General features: G+C 39.1%; 1 protein-coding gene across 4 annotated transcripts in view; it reads right to left on the bottom strand.

Annotated features, from left to right (window-relative positions):
* The window catches only part of LOC117304491 (collagen alpha-1(XXII) chain-like), a 33814-nt gene extending 15997 nt beyond the window's left edge, over positions 1–17817 (bottom strand). For 2 of the 4 annotated variants that reach the window (XM_033788987.1, XM_033788986.1), the window contains exons 1-7: positions 17604–17817; positions 5268–5344; positions 2790–2879; positions 2017–2146; positions 1357–1566; positions 654–837; positions 240–311 (exon numbers count right to left, since the gene is read on the bottom strand). In XM_033788987.1, coding sequence (XP_033644878.1) covers positions 240–311; positions 654–837; positions 1357–1566; positions 2017–2146; positions 2790–2879; positions 5268–5344; positions 17604–17626 — 786 coding nt within the window. In that variant the 5' untranslated portion in view covers positions 17627–17817. Of the gene's footprint in view, positions 1–239; positions 312–653; positions 838–1356; positions 1567–2016; positions 2147–2320; positions 2609–2789; positions 2880–5267; positions 5345–17603 lie in introns of those variants that run through there. The other 2 variants (XM_033788988.1, XM_033788989.1) reach the window with 2 other exon arrangements.
* Positions 17818–25075: the final 7258 nt, after the last annotated feature.

The following is a 25075-nucleotide window of genomic DNA, read 5'->3' as shown; positions in this document are numbered from 1 at the left end:
TATCTCGGCCTCTTTGGCAAAACAGATTATCTCTATATTTGCTGTTCTCAAAATGTCATTTTTTTTAGTTACGTCACTTTGCTTTGGAAGGGCTGAGATGTTGGACTCTGATTATAGTTGTGTACCTGATCCCATGTAAAGTGCAATTGGTTGACAACAAAATTGAACAAAACATGGAGATTTAGTTATTGACAGTTATTTCGCATCAAGGGTTGACTAGGATGAATGACTGTTCTTACCGGTAGCTCATCGCAGTTATCTCGCTCTGGTCTTGAAGGGTCACAGTGTATTATCATCCACTGAAGCTCAAACTGTGGCAAAGAGAGAAGGCAATTGAGATATAGAATATAAAAAAAAATATGAGCACAGATTGATTTTAGTTGTTCATCTTTGGTTTCATTACCTTGGGCCTTTCTCAAGCCCTGCTTGGGCTCCGTCTCTGGCTTGGGCATCGCACACTGCGTATGCAGTGGACACGCAGCTCAGCATTCAGGCCTATACATTTGTTATTGCACGCATTTGTTTGAACATCAGCCAATAGAGCCTGGAGCCAGATCCCAAGCCAAGGTTTAAGAAAGGCCCCAGAGCTAAGCTACACAAGATAAGTTACTCCCAGATGGTTAGACCAAGAGAGTTGGCTAGTTGCATCTTACCGGTACAGGTTGATCATCCTGAAGGGTTCTGCCAATGCTGATTTTCCCGGTGTAGTCAACAACGCCACGAGGGGAGATCAAGGTAGATGAGACAATCTTACAATCGACAAACACTGTCACACGATCGCGCAGCATGATGATGTGAAGCTTGTGCCAGTCACCGTCAAACAGCGCTTCAACATCCCTGCAATCAAATTCACAAGGAATTATGTTTTAAATCCAAAATCAAACAGGAAGTATTTCCAATATTATACTTTTCTCAATTTTGTTTGGCTCTGCAGCATTCCTCCAGAGTCCATCCGAAACATATGGAGGATTTTGACGATTCTTAACATTTTCACTGAGATTCACTTGGAAAATCTCTGCTACTTCCACCCAAAGTATCCCATTTCTAAAACAATGAAGAGGTCATCAGGGTGTTAGCCAGAGGGGTGTCCGAGTGTCTGTTATAAGTGTGGACACCCTGTTGTATCTGTCATTTTTTAACAATTTGGACACACTGTTTTTAAATTTCCAGCAAATTTTGACATCCTTTTACCAAATCCTGTCTAAAACCTTGGTGGTCATCATGCATAACACTGATATCAATCTTAATACTGTCTCAAATACTCTAAACATTCAGTTATACAAATGGGTGCAGAGAAGCAAATTATGTTTAAATTGTCAAGCCAGACAACAAACAGGCATTACAGCCAAGGCTGACCTGAAGCTGACGCTCTGAAGCTGCCTCTCTGTGTCAACGTAGACGATCTGAAGCGCCTTCTGCTCTCCATTGAGTCTGAAAGCCAACTGGGGGACCTTGGCTCGGTCTCGGATCTGCCACAAAAGCCAGTCTTCCTCCCGAGCTGCTGGACTCATCTTGAAGGTTGAGACAAAGGAGAACTCATCAGGGATGCCATCTGGGAATAATGCACTGAGATGGAGAGAAAAAGAAATACATCATCAACTCATGAAGAAAGTTGGGTATGATCAGTGAAGCTACAACACTGCTAAAAATGTGAAAAGATCGAGGGTGTTACTTCTGCAAACTCTCACATCCAATACAGGGATAAAATAATCATGGGAAAGCTATACAAACCCTTAGTAAGACCACACTTGGACTACATGGAAGTATGGAGGCCGCACCTACTACAAAAAGATAAGGACCTGCTTGAAAATTTTCAACGAAGGACAACAAAAATGGTATAGTCTTCAAAGTTCAATGATCTAAAACGGTCAAATTAGCCATCGGTTCACGACTGGATATCAACTGAAACAGTCATTTGTTAAAAACGTCAAAACACACCCATACGGCCATAGATAGTCCAGTCAGCTAATTCAATAAAAACGAATAAGGCACTGGCAGCCTACTTGTGAATATTACCTGGTAGGGAATCGAACCAGGTCGCTCTTTTTGTTGATTTTATACGCCGTCTGATACTCATTAGACCCAGGTATTTCTTTAATTCCAGATGCCTGGTTGTCTAACGTAAACAGCCTAATCACGTCCCATCCTGCAAAATACAAAACACAGTCAAATAACACGAAGATCTGTTCTTATTAAATTAAGTTATTTATATTATTATATATTAAGACAAAACAGGTCAATCTCACTCACACTCAAGTTCAGTTTAAACTGGCGACTGCACTAAATCTCCACGCGTTTTCCCCTAATAAAAGTTACATACCTCAAACCCAAACACATGGTCCAATGGAATTGGATCCCGGCATCGCTACGCGTACAGCACTGCAGCAGTCACAATTCAATAGGCATACACTCTGACAACTGTAACTAATTGTTGTCTGATTGTGTGACCAGTTTCGTCCATTTGAAGCAATCCTTTCGTCGCCAAAACAAACTTATCCATGTTGTGAAACAGGAGGATATTTTATTTGAATATTTCCTTCTTCAGACTCAGTGATCACAGTCACACGGTGTATTCCTTTCGGTTTTAGGTTTCACCACCCAAGGTAGTCAAAAGTTGTGCTTGTTGATTATTTAACGGTGTGTGTAAATGGCGCCCTCAAGAAGCGAAACTGTTTCCCTCAAAACTTTTGGGATTTGCCCCGCCCCCTCGTAATGTTGTCAAAATTGACAGCAAAAGTGTGGATTGCGGGTTTCAAATTTGTGGTGTCATAAACAAAAGTTGCTCTTACCTGGTAAGTCATTTTCCCCGATTCTGATGTCATCTGGGCACTCCAGTGTACTCAGTTGCTCTGCCAAATACAATGGGAGGTTAACTTTGCCTTCGGAGGTGTCAATTGAGTTAGAGAGTCACGTGGCAACAACGTCACACAAGCAGCAGTCAATCAAAGGGTCATGATGGTGATGGTGGTGATGGTGTGGGTGATGAAGGGTAGCATCTTTGACAGCAGGATGGGTGAGGTTGGTTTGGGGTCAATGTGGTGATCAGAGCAATGGACAAATCGTCAACAGGCAAAGCGTCAAGATGGTGAGGAAGCCGTTGTGAGTTTGAGGGGGTTGTTGTTTTGCGGTTTTTGTTTCAAGGAGGAAGGAGGCCCGTCGTGTGGAGATGACACATCGTAGAAAGATGAAGCATAATGTTCATCAGTCGTTGATGGTGCGTTTCCAGAGGGGATGCATCAGCGGTGGTTGGTTGATGGCGGCATTTTTCAGCGAGGAAATGAAAGGAAAAGGGAAGCGATAAAAGAGGGAAATATCTCAACATACGGGAGAGGGTTTGAGAGGACGGGTTGGTAAAGGAAAAGTCAATGGGATTGGGAAAGGATAAACAGGGAAGAGAAGGTAAACGAAAGGAATCGAAGTGGAGGGGAAGGGGTGAACAAGGAGGGGTCCACAAGGAATGGTTGTGAAAAGGGAAAAGTTTAGGAAGTATGATGAGACATAAAGAAGGAAAGAACGGGGAGGTTGTGGAGGGCGAGATGAGGAGGGGATGGGAGGGGAAGGCAATCAGCAAAGCGGGAAGAGCAAGAAAACAGCAATAAGCAAACTCTGGGTAAATGCTTGCGTCATATAGACCTTTATTATGCTGTGGCCATCATCATGTACCCAGCGTACAACAGTGACAATGACATTCTAATTCCCATCAACAAAGAAACCAGACTGGGTTTTGTTTTCATACCAGCCTCGGTTTGGTTACATTGAGTTAAATGTATATTTTTAGAGGAAAGGCAAAATGGCCACACCATGATAAAGGTCACTGCACAGCTAATTCGCATTAATTTGTAACTGTGAACAATAATGACCAATGTCAAAGTACAACATGATTTATTGAAAGATGAACACCATGCATGCTTCCCAGTCAAGAACGGATCAAAATAACAACCCTGGACAGTGACAGTAAAGTTAGTTACGTCAATATTGGACATGAAACATTCACATAGGTTTGTACAGCGAATGTTTAACATCGATGTGCTAATAAGGATATCCAAATAAAAAATCATACGTGATTTGATATCAACCGAAGTTTACTGTCATTGGACAGAACCGTTTCCTCTTCCCTATAGCCTATTTTGATTACCCAATTATGGGTTAGAGTGCCAGAAAGTATTGCCGATACTGGCACGGGTAGAAGTGGGCGAGGAGACTGACTGGTTCTGTCCAGGGTTGTGGTCAAAAAGCACGGCAGGCGAAACATGAAAATCACGCCACACCTCGGGGGTTTTCATGACCCATTTTAAAGAATACTTTGAGATTAATATAACATTAATGATTATGGTATCCATGTTAACTCCATAAAAGTTCTTGACTATGATATCCACTGTCACCGGTTTTAAAAATGTATGAGGCAGAAATACAATATTTTCCGTTTGACTTTGTTCTTCAGACCCCCATTGGCCTCAATTAGTCACAGGTCGACATGACCAATTTGTAGGTCGACATGACCAATTGACAGGTCAGCATGACCAATTTGTAGGTCAGCACGACCAATTTCCAGGTCAGCATGACCTAATTATAGCCCTGTATGACCCAGTTCCAGACAGCATGGCCCAGCATAATGGGTCAAATTTATACAATTTCAGTCACAGATAACAAAATCTTCGACTCTGTCTGTGTAATTTTGTTAACCGGATCGTTTTCTTTTAAATACAACTCTGGTCAGCCCAACCGAAGTGTGATCCAGTCTTGTCTAAATGCCAGAACAATTCTGACCCTAATGTTTAAACATAAGTACAAAATCGCTCATGGATCTTTAGTTTGACTACAATTTAAGAGATCTTCCGAGACTGTTTTTTTTTTCCTTTTCTTTCTATTTTCAGCTGACTGACCTAAGGGATCCAACTGGATAAGTGAATCAAATTATATTAAAATCTGCTCCTTTGGTTTAATCCTCATGAGATTTGGACGAATGCAAAATATCACGATGATAAAGGCAACCTGAAACTTTGCATCGCGAAACCTACAGTTTAGCACCACATTCTTTAAGTGTTGAGAAAGAACCCGACGTTTCGATCAGTATTATCTGACTGTCTTTATCATGGCAGATGCAGACAATACATATTGGGAATAAACTTGGTCACAAATTGGTTCTTTTCATAACTTTCTCTACTCTTTTTCTTGAAAAAAAAATGCTACCTCAGGTTTTTCCTCAAGAACACTAGGTGACAAACCAAAACTAATAAAACACTAGGTGATTTTTGGGGGGAACTTACGTGCAATTACTCCATAGCCATGTAATAAAGTCATGACAAGTAAGGATTCTACAAATAACTTCGGCCTCGTCGGCCATCTGCAAAATAAACCAGAACAACTTTTTAAGTTATGTTACTTTTTAGCCACACTTTAAAATACATTTCTCACAGTCGATATTAATAAAATTCCAATTTATAGTATTATTTCAAGTTATTTATTCCTTAATAGCTTTGGTTTCGAATGATATTGATTCAACAGTATAACACCAGATTTGGTCAAATGTCACTCAAATCCCGAGAACAAAATAAACTTCAAGGATTTTTTTTATAGTTTTTTATATATTTATTTGGGGATTTATTTTTCGTTTCACATTTTTTCCCGAGGCTGTGACATTTATGTTGAACCACCACAAAAGCCTGTCAAATAAACATGAAATTCCAGATTCTACACGAAACAGACTGCGCACAGAGGGTGGCCGAGTCATGCATCCAAATTCAAGTTCAACCACACTGTTTGGGGAGAGTACATTTATTTCAATCCTCCAGTTTTCATGAAGTACTTAAAATGAATGGTACAGCACTACACAGTGGGAGAGTAAAAGAGCATTCTTTCCATTAATACTTTTTCTTAATTTTTTTTTTATTACAAAAATGGTATAGTTACATAGTAATATTGGTTTGTAAAAGGCGACAATTTCAACCCTTATATATGCTTTCAAGAAATATATCAAAAGGATGGTAAATCGTTGGGTTTTGGAAGAGTATATTAAATCAAATCCTCTTGCTTGCAAAAACCATATCATACGGATTTTACAGCATGGGTTTTGGGAACACTCGTTCCATTCATCGACCCGCCGGTGTCAGATGCAATTGTGTCCGCCATGCAATACTTTCCGCTCCGGACACTTTTGCATATGCAATCGTGTCCGTGACTATGCAAAAACCGTCCGGCGGACTTGTACATGACTGTACATGTACATGTATGTATGCGCTCAAGCGATCGTGCATACAGTACGATGCACTGTGGTGAACCTACGTATTATGCAGCATGAATATTCACGTATTTATTATTGCAGCGAATACCCAACGGCCGAACATTTCCCATACCCAACGGCCGGACATTTCCCATGTCATTCATAACATGCACTAAGCTTGTTAAAAAATGGCGAACGTGTTCGGTCAACCAAGGGCGTCTTATTTACTGCAAGGACGGTTTTGCACGGGGTGGACACAACTGCATATGCAAATGTGTCCGGGTGGACACAATTGCATCATGCAAAACCGTCCGGCGGACATTATTGCATATGCAATAATGTCCTCCGGATAGTATTGCATAGAGGACATAATTGCATGCGACACCGGTTTTCAATACAGGGAGTGTGCTACATGGGTTTTATAAGAGTTATTATTATCAATCAACCATATACATGTAAACTCAAACAAATTTCACCAAGGTAATTTTTTTAGACAGCAATATCAAAGACCATATGAGGTGTGGGTTTTTAAAATGGCATCAGCTTTATTTGGGACATGGAGAATATAAAATAAATGATGGACATTTTGTGAACTTGATCACAAGATTCTCCCGTGAATACTCGCTATGACCCATCATCTCGTGTGGTTTGAAATCTCCCCTAAGTTGTCCCCTAATTAACGTACCAATGTGCGCCTACGTCAGCAGTTTATAGCACTCCATTAAAGAGTCAAATGGCGTCACTGTGTGGTGCATAGCGTCACCTGTTCAGCCCAACATTCCAGGTGTTTCTCACCTGCTGGTAATCATATGCAGCATTCATATACAGGAGGTCAAAGGTGAGCCTTCTTGGGTCAAGGGTCACTATATGCTCGCCGCAGGCATTTGATTATGTAGGTAATGTTCATACAATACTTTAACTTGATATGCCTGTATGTAATTTTCAAGCCACACCGTCTACAAACCTAAGAGTTGCCAACATTTGCATCTTGAAAGCAGGGAGATTTTGTTCAAAAATCAGGGAGAATTATTTACATTACATTAAACATTGGCCTAATAGGGGCAAATTTTCATCGAGAGATTTTCACATTGGTTCACCAGAGATTGGTTTATTTTCAGGGAACTTTCTGCACAGAATCAGAGAAAGTTTGCAACTCTGCCATCTCAGTTATTAATAGCTCTACGATAAGATCCATGTAAAGTGTCCAACAGTGTTTTTGTTTTAATTGTAGAAGAAAATGTAAGACAGATCTTTTGTTTACTTTAAAAAATAAATTTAATTGAAATTCGATCATGGAATCTATAAACTAAAATAGAGGAGAAATCCCTTCATTTCTCAATGTGACTGGACAAAATTAGTTGCTTAATACAATTTAAAGTTTTAGTAAAATAAGACATGGAACTGCAGCAGTCGGTAAGCAATTTGTAGTCTGTGAGCAGTTTTCAACAGCTGCTAACCAACCAAAATAACCTGCTGTGACGGTTATAGGCCTAAATGCTAAATTAACTGCTAATTACCTCACGATTTGACCTTATTTATAGATTCTTAAACATTTGCTAGGGTCAAAACGTCAGGCCATTAATGTGTTTTCTAACATTTTTTTGCAAAGGGAGATAACACATTATTTTGAACCAAATCCTCCCTTTTCAAGAAAACTTTTTTTTTAAATAAACTCACTATACTTTTGGTACATTTGTTCGTTTGAAGGAAGAGTTGCAGTCACAACGTTTTGTGTTTCGAATAATCCGAACCTATTTGGCGATGGCCGCACCAATGCTAGATTCGGTTGAGTATAGGTTCCGAATGGTTTTCTTTTCCAAAGTTAGTAAGTGTCACCACTATTTCAATTGGTCTAAGCTAAATTATAACGATTTGAATGCTTATCAGTGATTCAAACATCAATTCTAAAATGGATTTCAATTTGTTTATAGTTTGCCAGCCCGAGAACAATACTCCATAGCTTATAATTGGCTCAACTTTAAACCACAGCAACAATTAATATTTTAATCAGGTCTGAGGTGAAAACATAACTAAGTTTGACATGATAAAGCATCAATTATTCATTTGAAAACAGATACAGTCAATTTTTCGTTGAAAACAATTTTCCGCTTGAAAACGAAAACCTATTTCTTCTTCTTTTCCTAATTCGAACATGACGTCTTTCGGGTCAAGGCAAGTTTCCTAATTCCATCCTCAAATTATCAAAAGAAAAACCAGCTCCGAAATAAACACACAGCATGTAAATTCGTTGTTTCCCTTTTGAAACAAAATTAAGCCGTATTTATTTTAAGAATGAGTACCGGCCTGGTATAAAGTAGTTCACGGCGACATTGCTGCTCTGGTATTTCTCCGGAGTAACCCTACACCGGCAGAGCTCGGGATGGACTCCCCGCTAGTTACGGACGGTTTACGGGGCCGCTCGGCGTGGTGTCCGCACGCAAACTTCGCAAGCTATATCTGCATATTCCAAAGTGCTCACAATTCGAGAGATTTTGTGGACGTGATGATATGAGAAAGAAAAAATATCTAGACACTAGTCGCTATGTTATCATCTAAACAACAATAATTTAATTACAGATCTTTTGATGTGTTTATATCTTGACATAACCTAATAGAAAATTGACATAAAGTGTCAGCTATACAAATAATTTTCTACTCAAATTGGTAACGAAAAAGCAAATCAACAAACATTATGTGGATTTAAATTGTCAGGAATATTCTTAACGGGAAAAACTATTGTTTCTTCGCGATTAGAAGACAAAGCATTACTGAGAAAAAAACCTACAAATCAAAAATTAATATTGTAATGACATTGCCCGAACACGGGTCACTTCACTTAAAAACACAAAGCTAAAACGAAACAGACAAGAAGAAGGTTGGGTTTCATTCTTCCTTATAAACAGTAAGAGTTCTTGTAAAGCGTTGGGAAACATGAACCAGGTAAGGATATCCAAACGAGATTCAGATTGGGTTTTTTTTTGAAAAGGGTGTAAGAATATATAGTTTGTAATAACTGAAAACAAAAATATAAATCGGCATATTCTGAACGGGCCTTTTCGAAACTTTGGTTTGGGGTTTGGGGTTTGGGGTTTGCAAAGAGGCTGACTGAGCCTAAGCTGGAGGCAAACTTCCAAAACCGTGTTTCAAAAAGTCCAGTGCAACTTAAGGCGTGAAATGGGGAAAAAGTCTAACCCCCTTTTTGATAAACTGAGAATCAGTAGGAAATGGAAATAGTCTGATGCCCTCTTTGATATACGGATAATCAGTAACCATGACTATTGGAGCATACGGGACACAACAAAATGGTCGCAGGAAGGAAGTCTTCATCTAACATACATGAACAGCTTCTAAACACTGGTTGACAACATGTCAAGAACAAGCTATATATCTTGATCATGGTGTGGCCATCTTGATTTTACTCCCATCCAAATCATTGTAACCAAATCGAGGCTGGAAGAAAAATAGTCTGGTTCCATGTTTATGCATTGATTATTCGCGTGTATTACTAATATTGGATACAGAGAACGTGACCAACATGGTGGCAGCATAGTAAATGCCAGTATGTGTTTAGGCCTTATGATAAATAAGTTGTCTTTATGCGTTTTGACTACTTCGTGTTTGCAACTGATCGGCATTCGAAAACATGGTCAACATTTTTGAAATGCATAGTCTAAGAGTGCCATAATTTGAGAATGTTTCACATCGCAAATGATCCCAATTAATGTCTCATGACAAGCAATATTCGAACTATTTTTCACCGAGATATGTATTTGGCGGGTTTTTGGAATTGGTTTAACAAAAAACGCATGTTTCGTTTGGGGGAATACAACCGTGGAAAAAAGTGATGTTAAATTGGGACCACATGCTCCAACGGGACCTACACGCGCATCTGTCGCGGTTACCAGCGGAGATCAACGGGTGTTCATTACTCCACTCACTTGGCGCTAATTCTAATAAAACATGCGCCGTGGCTTATACCGTACGTACCGTGTGAGTTTAGTAACAGGTCTGGCCAAGCTACAAGATTGAAATTTAATTACCGGGGGCTTTTTGAATGTGTCGTCTGTGAAACGAAGTAGAGAGAGAGAGAAAAAAATGGGGGTTGAAAAATGAAGGAAAGTACATGGGACCTCGGCTCCCCTGAGGGGTCAGAAATTGGGAGTAAACGTAGAGTTGTGCTTGATGTGTTCGGGAAATGTGGGGAGTTATTTATTTAGTTCAAGATGGACGTGCTCCTTATAGTGAGGGGAACTGGAGATGGAGACCCAAAGTAGAATACAAATTAACGCTAAATAATTGTAATAACAAATGAGGCGCTATGCGTCCTCCATTTGCTCTTTTTTTTGACAGGTGACCGTGTACCTTTAACCAAACAAATGTTATTTGAATTGTGGAATGAAGTCAAGGCTGGATGTACAAATAAAACTATTGTGTCCATGTTACAAAAGTTAACAGTGCCCAATTTCATAAAGCCTGAAAGCATACAAACTTTCTAAGCACAGAAACATTTTGCTTAACAGAAACGGGTTATCAGCCAAATTTCCATAAAGTTTACATTATTGTAACTGGTGCCCTTTTATTGTTTGCTTAGCAGAGAAATTTGTTTATTCAGCAGTATTTTCTGCTTAACATTATGACATTTGGCCCAACAAACGGGTATCAACTTGACAATACCCAACCCCACCCGACCCTTGTTTCGAATCCAGGGTTCTGTTTACTCTACTGACCAAAAGTGAGTAAAAATACCAATTAGGGTCAGAAATGTCTGACCTCAGTTTTGCAATTCATCATTGTATACAATAATTTCCCTCATGTCTGTTTAAGTTATGACGAATCGAGTGATATCACTACAGCTGGGCCAAATTTCATTGAGCTGATTATAAGCAGAGAGTACACTGCCTAACACTTCTCTGCTACGCAAAAAGAAGCAGGATACCAGTCACTGACGGTACATGTGTCACAGTTCGGCTGGTAACCTAATCCTAGTTGGCAGGATTCTGCTGTGCATGTTTCAGCAGCTTTTTGTGCTTGTCAAAGCACCTATGACTGGTATTCTGCTATTTTTTGCTCAGCAGAAAGTCGTTATTGCTGCTTAAGCAGCTAAGCAGCTCTATAAAATAGGGCCTCTCAACCCACTAAAAACAAAATGGCGATATCCTGAGGATGTAGCCAACATAATTTGGCGGGAACATTCTTGAGAGTATAACTTCCCATGTCGACACATACAGCCTCATCAATCACCACATTACAAAACAAATTAGTATGTTATTTTGCAATCATTCGTTAAGATTGAGTAACATGTCGCAAATAATAAACCTCACTCGTGGTAAGGGATTGACTTCCGACGCCACACACGCTGCGCCGACTTCACCCGTGAAAAACCCACCCTGAAATCGTGGCTTTATTACGGCGGCCGTCAAGCAACCAATCCTCGCCAACTCTCGATGTTTATATGCAAAAACTGACCGTTAGGTCACCAGAAGGTTACACAATCCATTGGTTTTAGTGGTGAACTTTTACTGAACCTGCAGCCAATCAGACGGAGAAGTTAATACAAAAGTGAGAAGATAATTTGTGTAATATACCACCCAAAGAGTTTTACTTAAGAAGGGGTAACCCGCCGGTTTGGGGCCCAATATTCCTCGCTGAAATTCAGTGCATAAGTGTGTTTTATAATCGTATTACCCAATGTTGGTGATATGATATGTACACTGCGACAACACATTATGTTGAGAACAGTTTAGTGTGTTTGGTTAAATCTCTCTTTTAATACATGAGTTGTCAAGTCATTATTTTCTTGATTAATGCTCTTAAAAAAACAAAGTCGTACACATAGTTTACATAAAACAAAACAAAACAAATAATTTTAATTACTTGAACAAATCACTTTAAAAAACTCCTCAACATAAATATTGGAAAAATGGGTTGCAACTGTTATTGTTATGAATTACCGTGAGTTATTATTTTATTACGTAGGTCTATTATTATATTTCTTATTACATTGCCTTTCCCAATTACCTCTGGCATGCCCTCACATATTTCTGTTTCTGGAGGAATTCCTGAGCTGTGTCAAAAAAAAAACTTCCTGAAAACAGAATCCCTGTCCATCATTTGTATGTTTGGGTCAACTCCAAATCTGGTCAATGCTCTGGAATTGGTTTAAGTTCCCATGCAAACATGACCACCGACTCAGATATGATTTTTCTACCATATAAAAACAAATAGTGATATATTGTAGCACCATAACAATCTATGTGAACTATTATACGCTGTGTGTATGGGGGTGTCGCCTGTGGCAGTTTGAATTCTACGCACAGCATGGTGTGTTTTTATACATGAACTTCGTTACCAAACATTACATGATGGTCACACCCAAAAAAGCACCGTTGGTTTTTGTTTGTTTGGGGTGTATTTTGTGTTGGCCCATCGAATAGAAAGAAAAAGTATTCAACGCTTCTGAATGTAAAAGACGAACCAGTAATTAGATGTGTATAAACACGCGTATAAGGCTTGTAGAAAAACAGTATTGAAATAAATCGAATATTTCCGGCACATTGTATAGGTTTGGTGATCCGTCAAAGGAACATACCAAAATAACCAGTGTTTTCAATTAAAACTGACGAAGTGTTATTTTTTACAATAAAGGTTTATTTCGTTTCTTATCGAGGAAATCTTCTCAAATTAGCACAAGATAAGATCGTTTCTAAAGAGGTCTGTTACATTTTTGCTTTGTAGAAGAGAACATTAATTATCTAGTTTGCGACAAAAACATCATCCAACCATAAAGATAGGACCTATGATACAACCAAGTGAAAATCTTACCAATAAAGCTGGTTCGTGAATGGTTTTGTGTGCAATCACTCAAGTTTTATTTTCTACTGCTGTGTATGCAATTGAGTTTTTTTCTCCCAAAGTTATACTTCATTTCATTGACCCTGACTTTCTATATTTATCTTTTGAGTTGCACTGCTGGTATGGACTTCATTTTTATATAGTCAGGGAGTATTCAAATTGTTGCCTTCCATTTTGTAGACTTCCAAATCCTTAATAATAGTCTCTGTCACACGGCATTGGTGTTTCTTATCAGCAGATTGTAGGTTTGAGTTCTGGTAGTGGCACTTGTGTCCCCTTAAGCAAGACACTTAACCATTATTGCTTTGTCCTTTGGATGGGACGTAAAGCCGTAGGTCCCGTGTGCTTTTGTCATGCACGTAAAAGAACTGAGTTGCACCTATCGCGAAGAGGAGGGGCTTGCTCCAGTGTGTCTGACAGTGGCTGTTGTGTTCGCCACAGCGCCTTGTAAACCCTTATAAGGTGCTACATATTGGTCTCGTACTTTCAAAGAATTAAAAGAAGTGTCCTAAAATGTTTCTTATTGTTCCAGCGCCTCGAATACCTCCTAGGAATACGTGCGCTATATCATTATTACAATGAATCTATTGCATATTTTCACATCCTTTCGACCGGGTGGCATACACAACTCAAACAAAAATTCTGCATACGTTGCACTTGTCATAATTATATGAAATATTTTCGGCCAAGGTAAGTGAATTGTCCCGCCCTTTCTATCCCTCTGAAGAGGTTAGAGTGGAAGGTTCGGGTAAATTGAGGCTCATTGAGGTACCCCGCAGTGAGGCTAACTGAGACGCTGTCTGACTTATGCTTAACACCTGGATGAAAGCAAGAAAATTGCCTCCATAAGGACCGGGGAACCAAAAATATTGGCTCTTTGTGAAGTTCAATTTCGCTCAGTTCTCTTGACTTGGAAAGCACTTTACCACAGTATCTTAAACTAAATATTTCGTCATTATCTTCTCTACAGGTATCATCAAGCAAGAAAAGGACCTGGGAAAAATGTCGGCTCTTTGGGAAAGTTCAATTTCGTTCAGTTCTCTTGACTTGGAAATCACTTTATTGGAAATTTTGAGATAATGGTTGTCATAAAACTATGACACTGATATAGTTTAGGTAAATCTGTCTGTATTTACACCAAAACCAAACAGGGCACTCGTATATATAGTGTGCACCATATCTCAAAAAGTCTGATGGAACATTTCTCCCCACATGGATCTTCAGGCCCAGTGCTTTACTTTCGTTTAGAAAATGATTTAACACAATAAAATAAGTACCTTGAATATACACTTAAATGATTTCCCGTATCCACTTTTCCTATAGTGCCTATTTCGCTCGCCCTTTAATACCAAACAAATTGAATAAGCATTTTTGTCGCATTTTTTCAAAGATCTCAGGATTTCAGACGGAAGCAGTTCCGGTGAGGATTAATATCAGTGCCAAAATTTTGATAAAAAGACTTTTGGAGATAATTAATTTTTCCCGATAGCGATCCAAATGTTGCTATATCTTTATTTACTTGGTTGTACCACGTGGAACGGGAAAATTTATACACCACAATTTTATATAACCATATTGGATGTGACTCAAGTTTTATAAATTCTAAAAGTACACAATTTGTCTTTAAAGCTAGGGTCGTACTTCCTCGAAAAGAAACTGTGTATTGTTCGTCAGCAAGCTTTACTTGTTATAAAGGTGGAAGTGTTCACAGAACAACCAGAGGTTATTACGTGTTAATTAGACGTATTTACGGGTAATTATGAAACATTCTTCAGATAATGGTAACACAATGCTGTCATGGGATTCTCTCTTACTACTACATTCAAGTCTTTATGGTGCAAATTATGATATAATTAGACGTAATTGCGAGATACTGAGTTTGTGCTCGTATTTACGTGACGCAAACGCAAGCGTGTGAAAACAGCCTACAACGTATTTTTGTTAACTTATTTCCATATTTAACGTGCATTCAAACCTCCCTACGTTGAAACTACGATCGAGTTGAATCTACAATTAATGCTAAACCGACTTTATGTCGTAAAAACGAGATAAACGACGTAATTACGACATTATGTTAATTGAAAGTTGTTTCATCCCTTTAAGGTAACACACATAATTGCTTTATTGTTCCTAGTATTAAACACTAATGATTCTAATCACTGCAGCCTCCACAACACGCAAACGTCGAATCTACTCCTAGCACACATTGGAGGACTAATGACTCATGAGTTCCGGTTCGAATCCATCAAAATTAATGTGACAACTGAAGACGTTATCATTCGACTCTGACAAGCAACGACGGATACACAATAAGTAACGTTGCTATGGACTCAATAAGTAAAGATCTACTCGTGCAGAAGCCAGTGGGTGTGGTAAATGGGACCAAGTACATTTTTAGTTACTTATTCATTATTCATGAATAAGAGGGTGTGATGAGTGTGGTAAGTACACTGTATGCCTGGGTACATTATCTTTTACTTATTCATTATTCATGAATAAACAACCGGGTTTTATTTTGGTCTTTTACTTTCCAGTTAAAAATAAGAATTAAGATCAATTTGAGATAGAAGAACTTATCAAAAGGCAATTTGTCACTAGTGTAAACATATATTTACTATACAATCTCACTTCGATGTCCAGTTGGTTCAATTGGTTTAACAAGCAACTAAACAGAAAATATAAAACTAAAGTTTGCGGGTGACAATCATGTAAAAATTGAACTCTTTCGAGAATATTGTTTGGCTTTTAAAAGAACCAGGGTTGAAAGGCAAGTAGATCACGACGTTTCGGGCAGTATGTTCAGTTCGTCTCCATCAAGAGAAGGGACTATGTTTTTAAGCTTATTGCCCTAGTTCTTATCTAAAGCTCTTTAAAGTAAGAGTACACATACAGTAAGTGTAGTTTCTAAATTTAAAAACTCCATTCAAATATTTACCCATAGAAACAAAAGTTTTTCAAACTTTAGCTTGTGCGATTACAGTGTTGTTATGGTGCAACAGGAAATCTCTAACACTGTTATTGTGTGCGTTCCCTATAGCGGAAGCTATAGATCACCGGCCGGTTATCTATTTAAGATTTAAATACATTTGGCAATGTTTCAATAATCATGATATGTCTGGACTAAGGGATTGATTAATGGACCCTGAATGTACCCCGATGATGTAGGATTATGTTTATGTGTTGATTCGGAAAAAAAGAAGGAGAACAAAAAAGGAAAAAAACAAACAACATGAAGGAGAAATGTATCATCTCACACGAGACTGAGTCGACACTGCAGTGTAATTGAACCAAAATACTATTGTTAAAATACAACTTAGTGAAATTAAACTTAATTTTTAGGTACATTTTCTGCAGGGTTTAATGTTTCATTTGTGCCATTAATGATAACAGTGTTTAGTGTAATCCGACACTTTATCAATACTTGTTAATGAATTGAATATTTTTCTTCAAGATTTGTAAATTAATGTTAAATTAACAGCTTTGTAATGATATCAGACATTTGTTTTTCTCGCTGTCGTGTTCCCTTTGTACTATAACAATCATGACTGCTGATTCTGAGTCTTTCCAAAATGGGTCCAGACGATTTCCCTTTCAGCCTTGATCTTGTTCAAGTGATTGACAAGGGATGACAATTAACATGGAATCAGTGTGTTTATTTTTTTCTTCTTTTCAGTTAACCGGATAGTCAGAGCCTTTGTAAAACACAAGTATCGAAATACATGACATTTTATATTATGAAATAACGATGAAAAATAGGTACCAATATGTCCAAAGAATGGTGATATATCCCTCTTATGGTAAATATTTGCATTGACGTCACAGCGTCAGCTATCCAAGGAATGCGAGTTTAAAATTTGTCCCTGAACTTCAAAACGTGAATCTATTTTGGACGTGATTGAAAGTTAGAAACTTGTTTTACACAAAAATAATGGTTTGATGTATCGACCCTTGCAGAAACTTTCTCAAAGGTTGAAATTTTTTATGTTAGGGTCGAAACATCAGGCCATTTTTTAAATATTTTTTTGTTTTGCATAATAGGTCTGTTTGGGCGGTAAGCAGTTTACAAAAGCTAATTCTATTTCCTCAAATAATGTTTTTTTTTTTTTTAATGTAAATAGAATTGCTGAAAGATAGCAGCCGTTTTAGCGGAAACGTAAACCCAATAAGTTACACCACACATAATTGCAAACATACTTTCTTAGCTAACATTTCTTTCCTTTTGTGCAGTTGTAATTTGTAAACTCATCACTTAACCAGTGCTTCTGTTCACGATATACACGCTACAAATATAGGCAATACTGAGTAATTGCCAAGTTGTGCGACCATCCCGACCTTTTGAGCGTCTCAGTAAAACATCCATAAAACTGTAAATGCTTTAGCTGCTAATTTAAAATTTTGCAAAATATACAGCCAACGAAAACGTCACACTATTTTGAAAAATAGAACTCCACGAAAAGGGCCTAGTTCAAATTTATATCAGTTGATAATTTGAAATGTCACTTCATGCAAATCGAAAATGATCTCAACTTACCTTGAAAACCCGTTAGTCCTCATTGGATACAAACGCGGAGTTCACAAACTCCAAACTTGATAAAGTTCCAAAGTTTTTTGATCCCGACCCTAAGAGTCCTATCCTCGGCTTCAAGAAGCGCACACTCTCTCTCTCAGACTAAAAAAGTTAAGGTTTTTGATGAGGGTCCGTTTCCGATAAACCACGGGGAAAATATGACAACCTCTTCGGCACAGTGCGGAGTCCCGTATACCGGGGGCGGCACGCATTTAATACCAGTTGCGTTCGCCTTTCAGACGGCACAGCGGGGCGCCCCGGCCAGCGATTGGGCGCTCGCTAACGAGAAAATCTGACTTGACTTACGGGCCAAATCTCGGCATGTAAGGTTGGACTAGAGATGGGATGTCTTCTCTAGGCCTTGGCGCTTGATAAAGTTCTTATCCGGTTTTCTCTATCAAACACTTGATGTCAACTTGAGGTCCCGTAAAACGGAGGAATCGGGGTTAAAGTAAAGGTATCACGGTCTGCTTGAACTGGCGCAACGTGCTTGAATAGCTGATGAACATCCAGTACACTTAAACTAGTTTTTCCTGTAAGCACATTTTTTAGAAAGAACTTTAATTAAACACTGTTTCTAAATAGGATATTCATGCAATCATTGATGCCGAAATGCACTTAGTTGTTTCTGCGAAATCCAACACGGGTTCTGCGTACTCTACAGAGGGTGCTAAAATAGACTTTGCTAAATTTGGGTTTTACGAAAATCACAGTAAAATGGTTATCAAAGGTCACCATCTAGGTTGCATTTTTTAGTTGTGAAACATTTTCTCCATTGCACCATTGCAATAATTTTCCACATCAAGTTGATCAAGGCCTGACGTCCATCGTAAACTGTGACCTACATTGTGACGTAGCTTTGGAGCAGACATCTTGTTTTCCTATCATAGGAACGCACTGTGATCAAACCGAGGCTAGGATGAAAAGTGACTGTAAGTTTGGCATCAATAAGAAGCTGAGTTCTTGATTGCGACTAATGCATGGAACATGATGAGGCTGGTCTGACGAATGTCAAAGGTCTGGGCCCCTTTATATTTCAGCCACAACACTATAATATCGTGACATGTCCCTCTGGAACACTGCCCATCTCGGATCACAACTTCCTGTACCGTGTAAGGCGTTGCCTTCACAAGAAATTGGAAATGGGAGTCAATGTTTCCGCATCCCTTGTCCGTGATCATACCAGAATGATCATGGGGGCCTCAGCTTCGATTGCCCCAGGGTTATTTCGCTGGGACACGGTATTTGTCCGTCTCTCACACACTGGTCATATAATGTTATAACAATGGGCCACGGGCGTTTGTTGAACATTATACACATCAAGGAGGTGTTCGGAAGGAATAGGGCTAACAACAAACAGACAAACGGACGAACAAAACAATGGATAGAAGTGAGTCATTGATATTTTGCAACAGAAATTATTCCCACAGACTAGTTTAAAATTACAGTAACTCTTGTAACCTCCGATCGTTGATATGGATTTAAACAGCCAGATTTTCAAATTAGTGAATTTGGCACAAGTCCACGTGACTGTGAAATTAGCCTTTCCCTAGTGACGGATTGTGTTTTTGTTATTGTGAGGCTGTTCGAACTCTGTCACTGGTAAACCCATTGTATGATTTTCAAATAATTGATCATTTCGAGGCTAAAGGGGGAATTAGTCAGACCCCGTTTTTACAGTGTTGAGAATCCTTACTGATTAGTGCTTGTGAACGCAGGTAACACGACATTGGAACATGGATGCAGATAGTTGCTATGGTGTATGACGGATAACTGAATTTCCTATCCATTTGTAAACATTGAAGATCGAGCATTGTAAAGGTCGCTTAAATCAGAAGACAATAATTGGAACCTAAGCTATCCTGTCTGTTGTGTCAAGTTAATTCCATTGTAAACCACGCCCACCTCCCCCAAGATTAATTCCAAGTACATATAGAAACAGATGCCTGTGTGAGGTGCATCTTGCTGGGTCAGGGATTTGCGCATATACAATGTCAGGTTTATTTTGCTTGCGGCAATCGAAATAAGCAACAGTGATTCGCATGGGTCGTCTGTGGAGAGTAGTTCAGAAGGAACTATTTTGCTGGAGGTTTGGAATTTGTAGGAACTTTATAATAATAGTGAGATTTCAGGTTCGGAAAATAAACACTTTTTTCATCAACTTACAAACCTACAACTCGTCCGTAACAGACAATACATTGGTATTTAACAAGCATCCGAACTTAATGTTAAGATGTGACCCAATTCATGAAATAACAAACCTGTGATAGTTAAAGCTCAATTTGTCTTTACTAGGAGAAAATATGAAAAAAAAACATAATTGTTTTCGAACATCGGATATGGAACTCATGAACTATGTAAAACTCTTCTCAAAAACTGTAGCATTTCAGACTGAACTGTTTCAAAGGAAGTTTTACACAACGACCATCTTTAAACCAAGTAATTAAATAATCTGTCGACATTAAAATTTTCAATATTGTATGTTATTTGATGTAAAGTTTGTGGAAAACCCCATTACTGTTTCACTGATTTAAACCACCGGATTTGGTACTCGCGAAATGCGTTTCTCGAAAATTATAGCATTTCAGGCAGAATTATTTTAAGAAAAGTTCCACTACGACCATCTTTAAACCAAGTTACGTGTAAAATCTATGAAGATTTATGTTTCTTGTATGTTGCAGATGTAAAAAAGCAATGGGTCATGGACCTATGAATTGCCAGCGCAAATCCAGCTGTCGCGTTGCATTGCGTGTGTAGCGCATCAAACCGCACTTAATCAGGAGCAATGAATCACAATGGATCTTCAGGTATCAATGTTGTTTGTCTGGTTAGGAAAGGCTAGACTTGTCTGTTTGTTGGTTTCTCGGGTATGGTACCAGCAGTGCTTGGTTGTCTAGTTTCGAATCCAGTGTGGGAAGATCAGCATGTGGATGACATAACCCAGCAAGACATAATGTAAAACATAATTGAGTAATAAACCACAAGGGAAACTGACTGGGAAAATGTTGGCTAATTTTGTATTGAACAGAGAAAACTGGAGGAAAATTAACTAGAGCGTGACTTCCTCTCCCGAAGTTTCCCTTTTCAACCCTAAATAAGTATTATTTGTAGGGCTTTTATTGTCATATTATTATGCTTGTGTTAAAACCTGTATAATGTTGGTTTAATGGGACCAACAATGTAAATTTAAGTGTTTTCGAGCATGGAAAACATTGAACTTTCACAGGATTTTCGCTGATGAAAACAGGATGCAGCAAAAACTACATTGCGTTTGTTGCTTTTGACTTGCTCTATAAGCTTATAGTTCTATGGACCTCAATCAGGACACCATCAAATGGCTTGAAGTCAAATACAAAATGACCTTCAATCAATGCTCACATTGGTCAAGAGATCAAAATAAAAAGAAGATGGTAACTGATAAAGCAAAGTTGAGCGCCCCTGAAAATCAAAAACTTGAACTCATTCCATTTATTTTCCTCAGTATGTTCTCCCGGATGTACAGTCATAACTTTGAAGTGAATTTGTGTTGTTTTTGGCTCACAATTGTAATTCTTTCTTTGTGTACTGACATTGTGATGTCACTCTAACAATTCTGATCATCAAACTTGTGATATCTCTTGCTGGTTCAGTGAGTGTCACAGCACCTGGTAATTTTTAACAGAATCGTGTTTCAGACGAAGAAAAACTATATCCTTGCCAACTCGCAGGATGGTCTTGGACGGACCTAACGGGACAATACACCCACCACTGAACAAACAGCCGCCCGTGGCAGTTATAGTCCCCCAAAAACTCTGTCCCCTTCGAGAAAACACGGTCAAATACCTCAGGCCTCTGGGCTGATAATATGACGGTAATAATATTATAGCTTGTTATGCCATCAGAGAGTAAACGTTCAAGAGCATTTTGGATATTCCATCAAAAAATTGATAGGCCCACTACAGCAGTCAAAGGCGCACAAGCTATGCGGTGGGCATGCTTGTGTATTGAAAGACAGCATCTTCATTGAGAGATGGAGCTTCCAATCTCTCTCAGGACAAATTGACAATATCACATCTTATAAGCACAATCTTGACAGCGAAGGCACAGAGCATTCTGACCCGGGAGTTCCTTGAGTGTAGACTGAGGATCACGTGTCATGCATAATCCATTGAGAACCTTGCTTACGAGATTTCACGTGAACAAGGGAGGGAAATCTCACACTTTATCGGTTGTGCGCGAGACTTGTCTAAATTAAAACATTTATTGAACAGATAGATAATGACAATGTACAGGTGCGCTTCCCCTTTATCCAGAATAATGGCTTAGTCACACGTTGGAAAAAAAGTGTCTGTTCTAATTTGATTTCAACTGGAATAGGGGCACCTTGCCAAACCGCCCTTTTTCATTGTGTGTGACAGCTACAACAGGTTGTCAGAAGGAGCGTCCTGGGGTGGACCCCTGGGGAAAAAAAATATTTTTAAAAGGATTACAAAAAAAAAACACGCCCAGCTCTTTCTAGCATGTTGTCTCATCAAACATTTTAGAAAACTTCAAGAAATTCCTAACATTTCTACTCTTATATTTAGGTTGGAAAATGTCATTATCCAAATGTTACTTTTTCCTCCAAGTTTGTCAGCAGAAATAACCCAAATGAACTGAAACCTTCCAGAATGTTTGGTGGCAGTTTCCCTACCGTGTTAATGGGGTGTGTTATACGAGGGACTCCCTACCCCCAGGGTTACACCACAGTCAAGTCTACCCTAGTCTACCCTCTACAACCCCGGTAGAGTGAGAGACAGGGAACACCATGCCCCCTGGCCATTTTGTCTTTTCTTGTGCTGTTTTTGTCAAGTTTCGAATCTCGGCCACAACGTAGCATTTCCCACCTGCTCTGAGGAGAGTATTAAAGGATCATATAAAGTTTTCGAGTAAAAATGATTTTTTTTTATGAAGTTACATTTTTCGTTCTGTCGGAAGTTACACTGTGAATTGTTTGAGGAAGTCTTGATCATATTCGTAAGCAGAGATGATTATCTAAGCTTGCCACCCCCCCCCCCCCCCCGCACCTACTCACCAAATTGTCCCTTATTTGAACACATAATTATTCCTCTTATACAAACGTATTTCCAGGCCTTAAAAATCACCCAAAGAGTTTCTGAGATTAAAGCACATAATAAAGAGTGACACAACAGGAGCGGGGGGGGGGGGGAGGGGTAGGGGGTTACACAATGCCCCATATCGAGCTTGAAGTGGAGAGGGAGATGCAATTCAGGTTACAATATCCACGAAGGGTACCAGTTTTGCTTTGTACTGCTCAGCGATTTTGACTTTGATAGTTTTCTCCTTAGCGTCAGACTTAACAATGCGTGTGATTACAACTGTATTTTCGTTGTGCCATTTATAAACTAGTTGATATGAACAATATCATCGATAAATAAAGAAACAACAAAAAATATATAAATTAAATCATAAAATTGAAAATAACAACGCAAGGGGAGAGGAGAGAAGAATCGAATAGTATTAATATTTTCATAGTAAAATAATCATTGGTATAGTTGTGTCAAATCTTTCAATCTATATGCCTTTGTAACCACAACCTTGCCCACGCATTGTTTTTAGTCTGCAGTTGTTCCTTTTTTAAAACCACAACCCTGAATTTCAGTTTTGTTTCCCGCTACTTTCTCACAAATCTCTCCCAATGGAAACGTTTACAGTGTTGGTTTTCTATATGGCAGAGTCAGAATGTGTGTGGACCCCCTATCCTCACTGTAACGCAGAGAATGTAGGAGTTGTGCCAGAAGTTGAGTACGGAAGTTTGTTGTGCAAAACGGCTGGGTCACCCCTTGACATGCAAACAGATTTTCTTGTTATGCAGAGGCAAAAATAGTATTGAAACAGTGGAAGGAATTCTAGAAAAGACCACAGCAGTGTCGAGGACCAAACCACAATCATTACAAATAAACATGGTGACTAGTTTCGTTGATTATTCTTTTCCCACACAATTATCATGGCCCGAATTGACAGCATTCCAGAAAAATTAACTTCATTTCAGTGTAGCGTAAAGTGGACCTAGAGGTTAGCCAAGTTGTTAAGTTTGGCACCACCCCCACAAAAATGTATTAACACAAACAACAATTTGTAAAAAGATCTTTGCATCGATGTTCTGATTGCCAGATAGCCTTAAAGGCGGATCTATGCCCGGTTTGTAAAGCTAAACCTGTGTAGAATTATTCAAATGTTTGTTTTGGGTTTTGGGTTTTTTCGGGAGGGGGGAATTGTTGCTTTAGGAAAGGCACATTTTAGGGGTGTTTATTTCTGTAGTTAGCAAAAATTCCAACTGTACATTGTTTAGTGAGTATTTCTGAATATTTAGCATTAGTTGATATAGGAGTTTATTTGGGGTGCACCCTATAGCCTGAACATCTGACGCCACACTTCGAGGCTCGTTCTGCCTCTCATTCATTTCACATGGCCTTCGTGGTCCTGGAGATTCGCAGTTAAATCCGATGTACATGAGTATACATTAAGGCCAATTCCTGTCTTTATCCTTGCGGGTAAGAAGGGCAGGGACCAGTCTAGGTGCACCCCTTACAAATATTGTACCGCCCTCATTTGGTGCCAAGGGGGGTAGACAAGGTTACCTTTAGACGTCATAGTATAACAACTCTGATGACGTCTAGATCAGGGACCCCATCCCAACGGTGTAGCACACCGGTGCACAACCCAAAGAAGTTTCCCCGAAATATCTGGCATACCTTCTCGTGTTAACCTATGTCTGTTTGTTGGCGAGTGGAATAACTGAGCCAGTGGGGTACTTCAGTTTCGGAAACATTCGACTAGGCTTGGAAGACGCCGTTGGAAGTCCGGGCACTGGAGGGTGGTTATTTACGGATTTTACCCCTCGTGCGTCACACCCCACATAACTTGTTTTACCCATCACAGTTATTTGGGAGTTTCTGTCCTTTTTTTGACTGCGAAACTATGCTATGAATTCCGGAATTTTGTCTGTATTTGTTTGCAAGATGTGGATAAAGTTCCAATTGGAATTGTACAATACTATAAATCGAATCAGACTTTTGAAATAAGGCTTAAGGCCCGGTCACACAGGCCCCGATAACGAGAACGAAAACGATAACGATAAAAATGCACGTCCTCGATTGGTTGAATGGGCGTGGGCGTATTCTGCGTAGAGCAATTCAACCAATCGCGAGCGTGCATTTTTATCGTTCTCGTTTTCGTTCTCGTTATCGGGGCCTGTGTGACCGGGCCTTTATAATAGCTCGGTTGGTAGAGCACCGGCACGTTAATCCGGAGGTCGTTGGTTCAAACCCCACTCTACAGACTTTTCTTTGTTCACGCTTTTGTTCAGTGACTTTGTTTGTACATTTCACGCACTTACATCTATAGCGGCTTCATATCTCGACTGCAGCAATTTATGGCAATATTATGGGCTTCAA

Source organism: Asterias rubens, chromosome 21, assembly GCF_902459465.1.
Source record: "Asterias rubens chromosome 21, eAstRub1.3, whole genome shotgun sequence".
Lineage (NCBI taxonomy): Eukaryota > Metazoa > Echinodermata > Asteroidea > Forcipulatida > Asteriidae > Asterias > Asterias rubens.
This window is presented reverse-complemented; position numbering and strand designations above follow the sequence as displayed.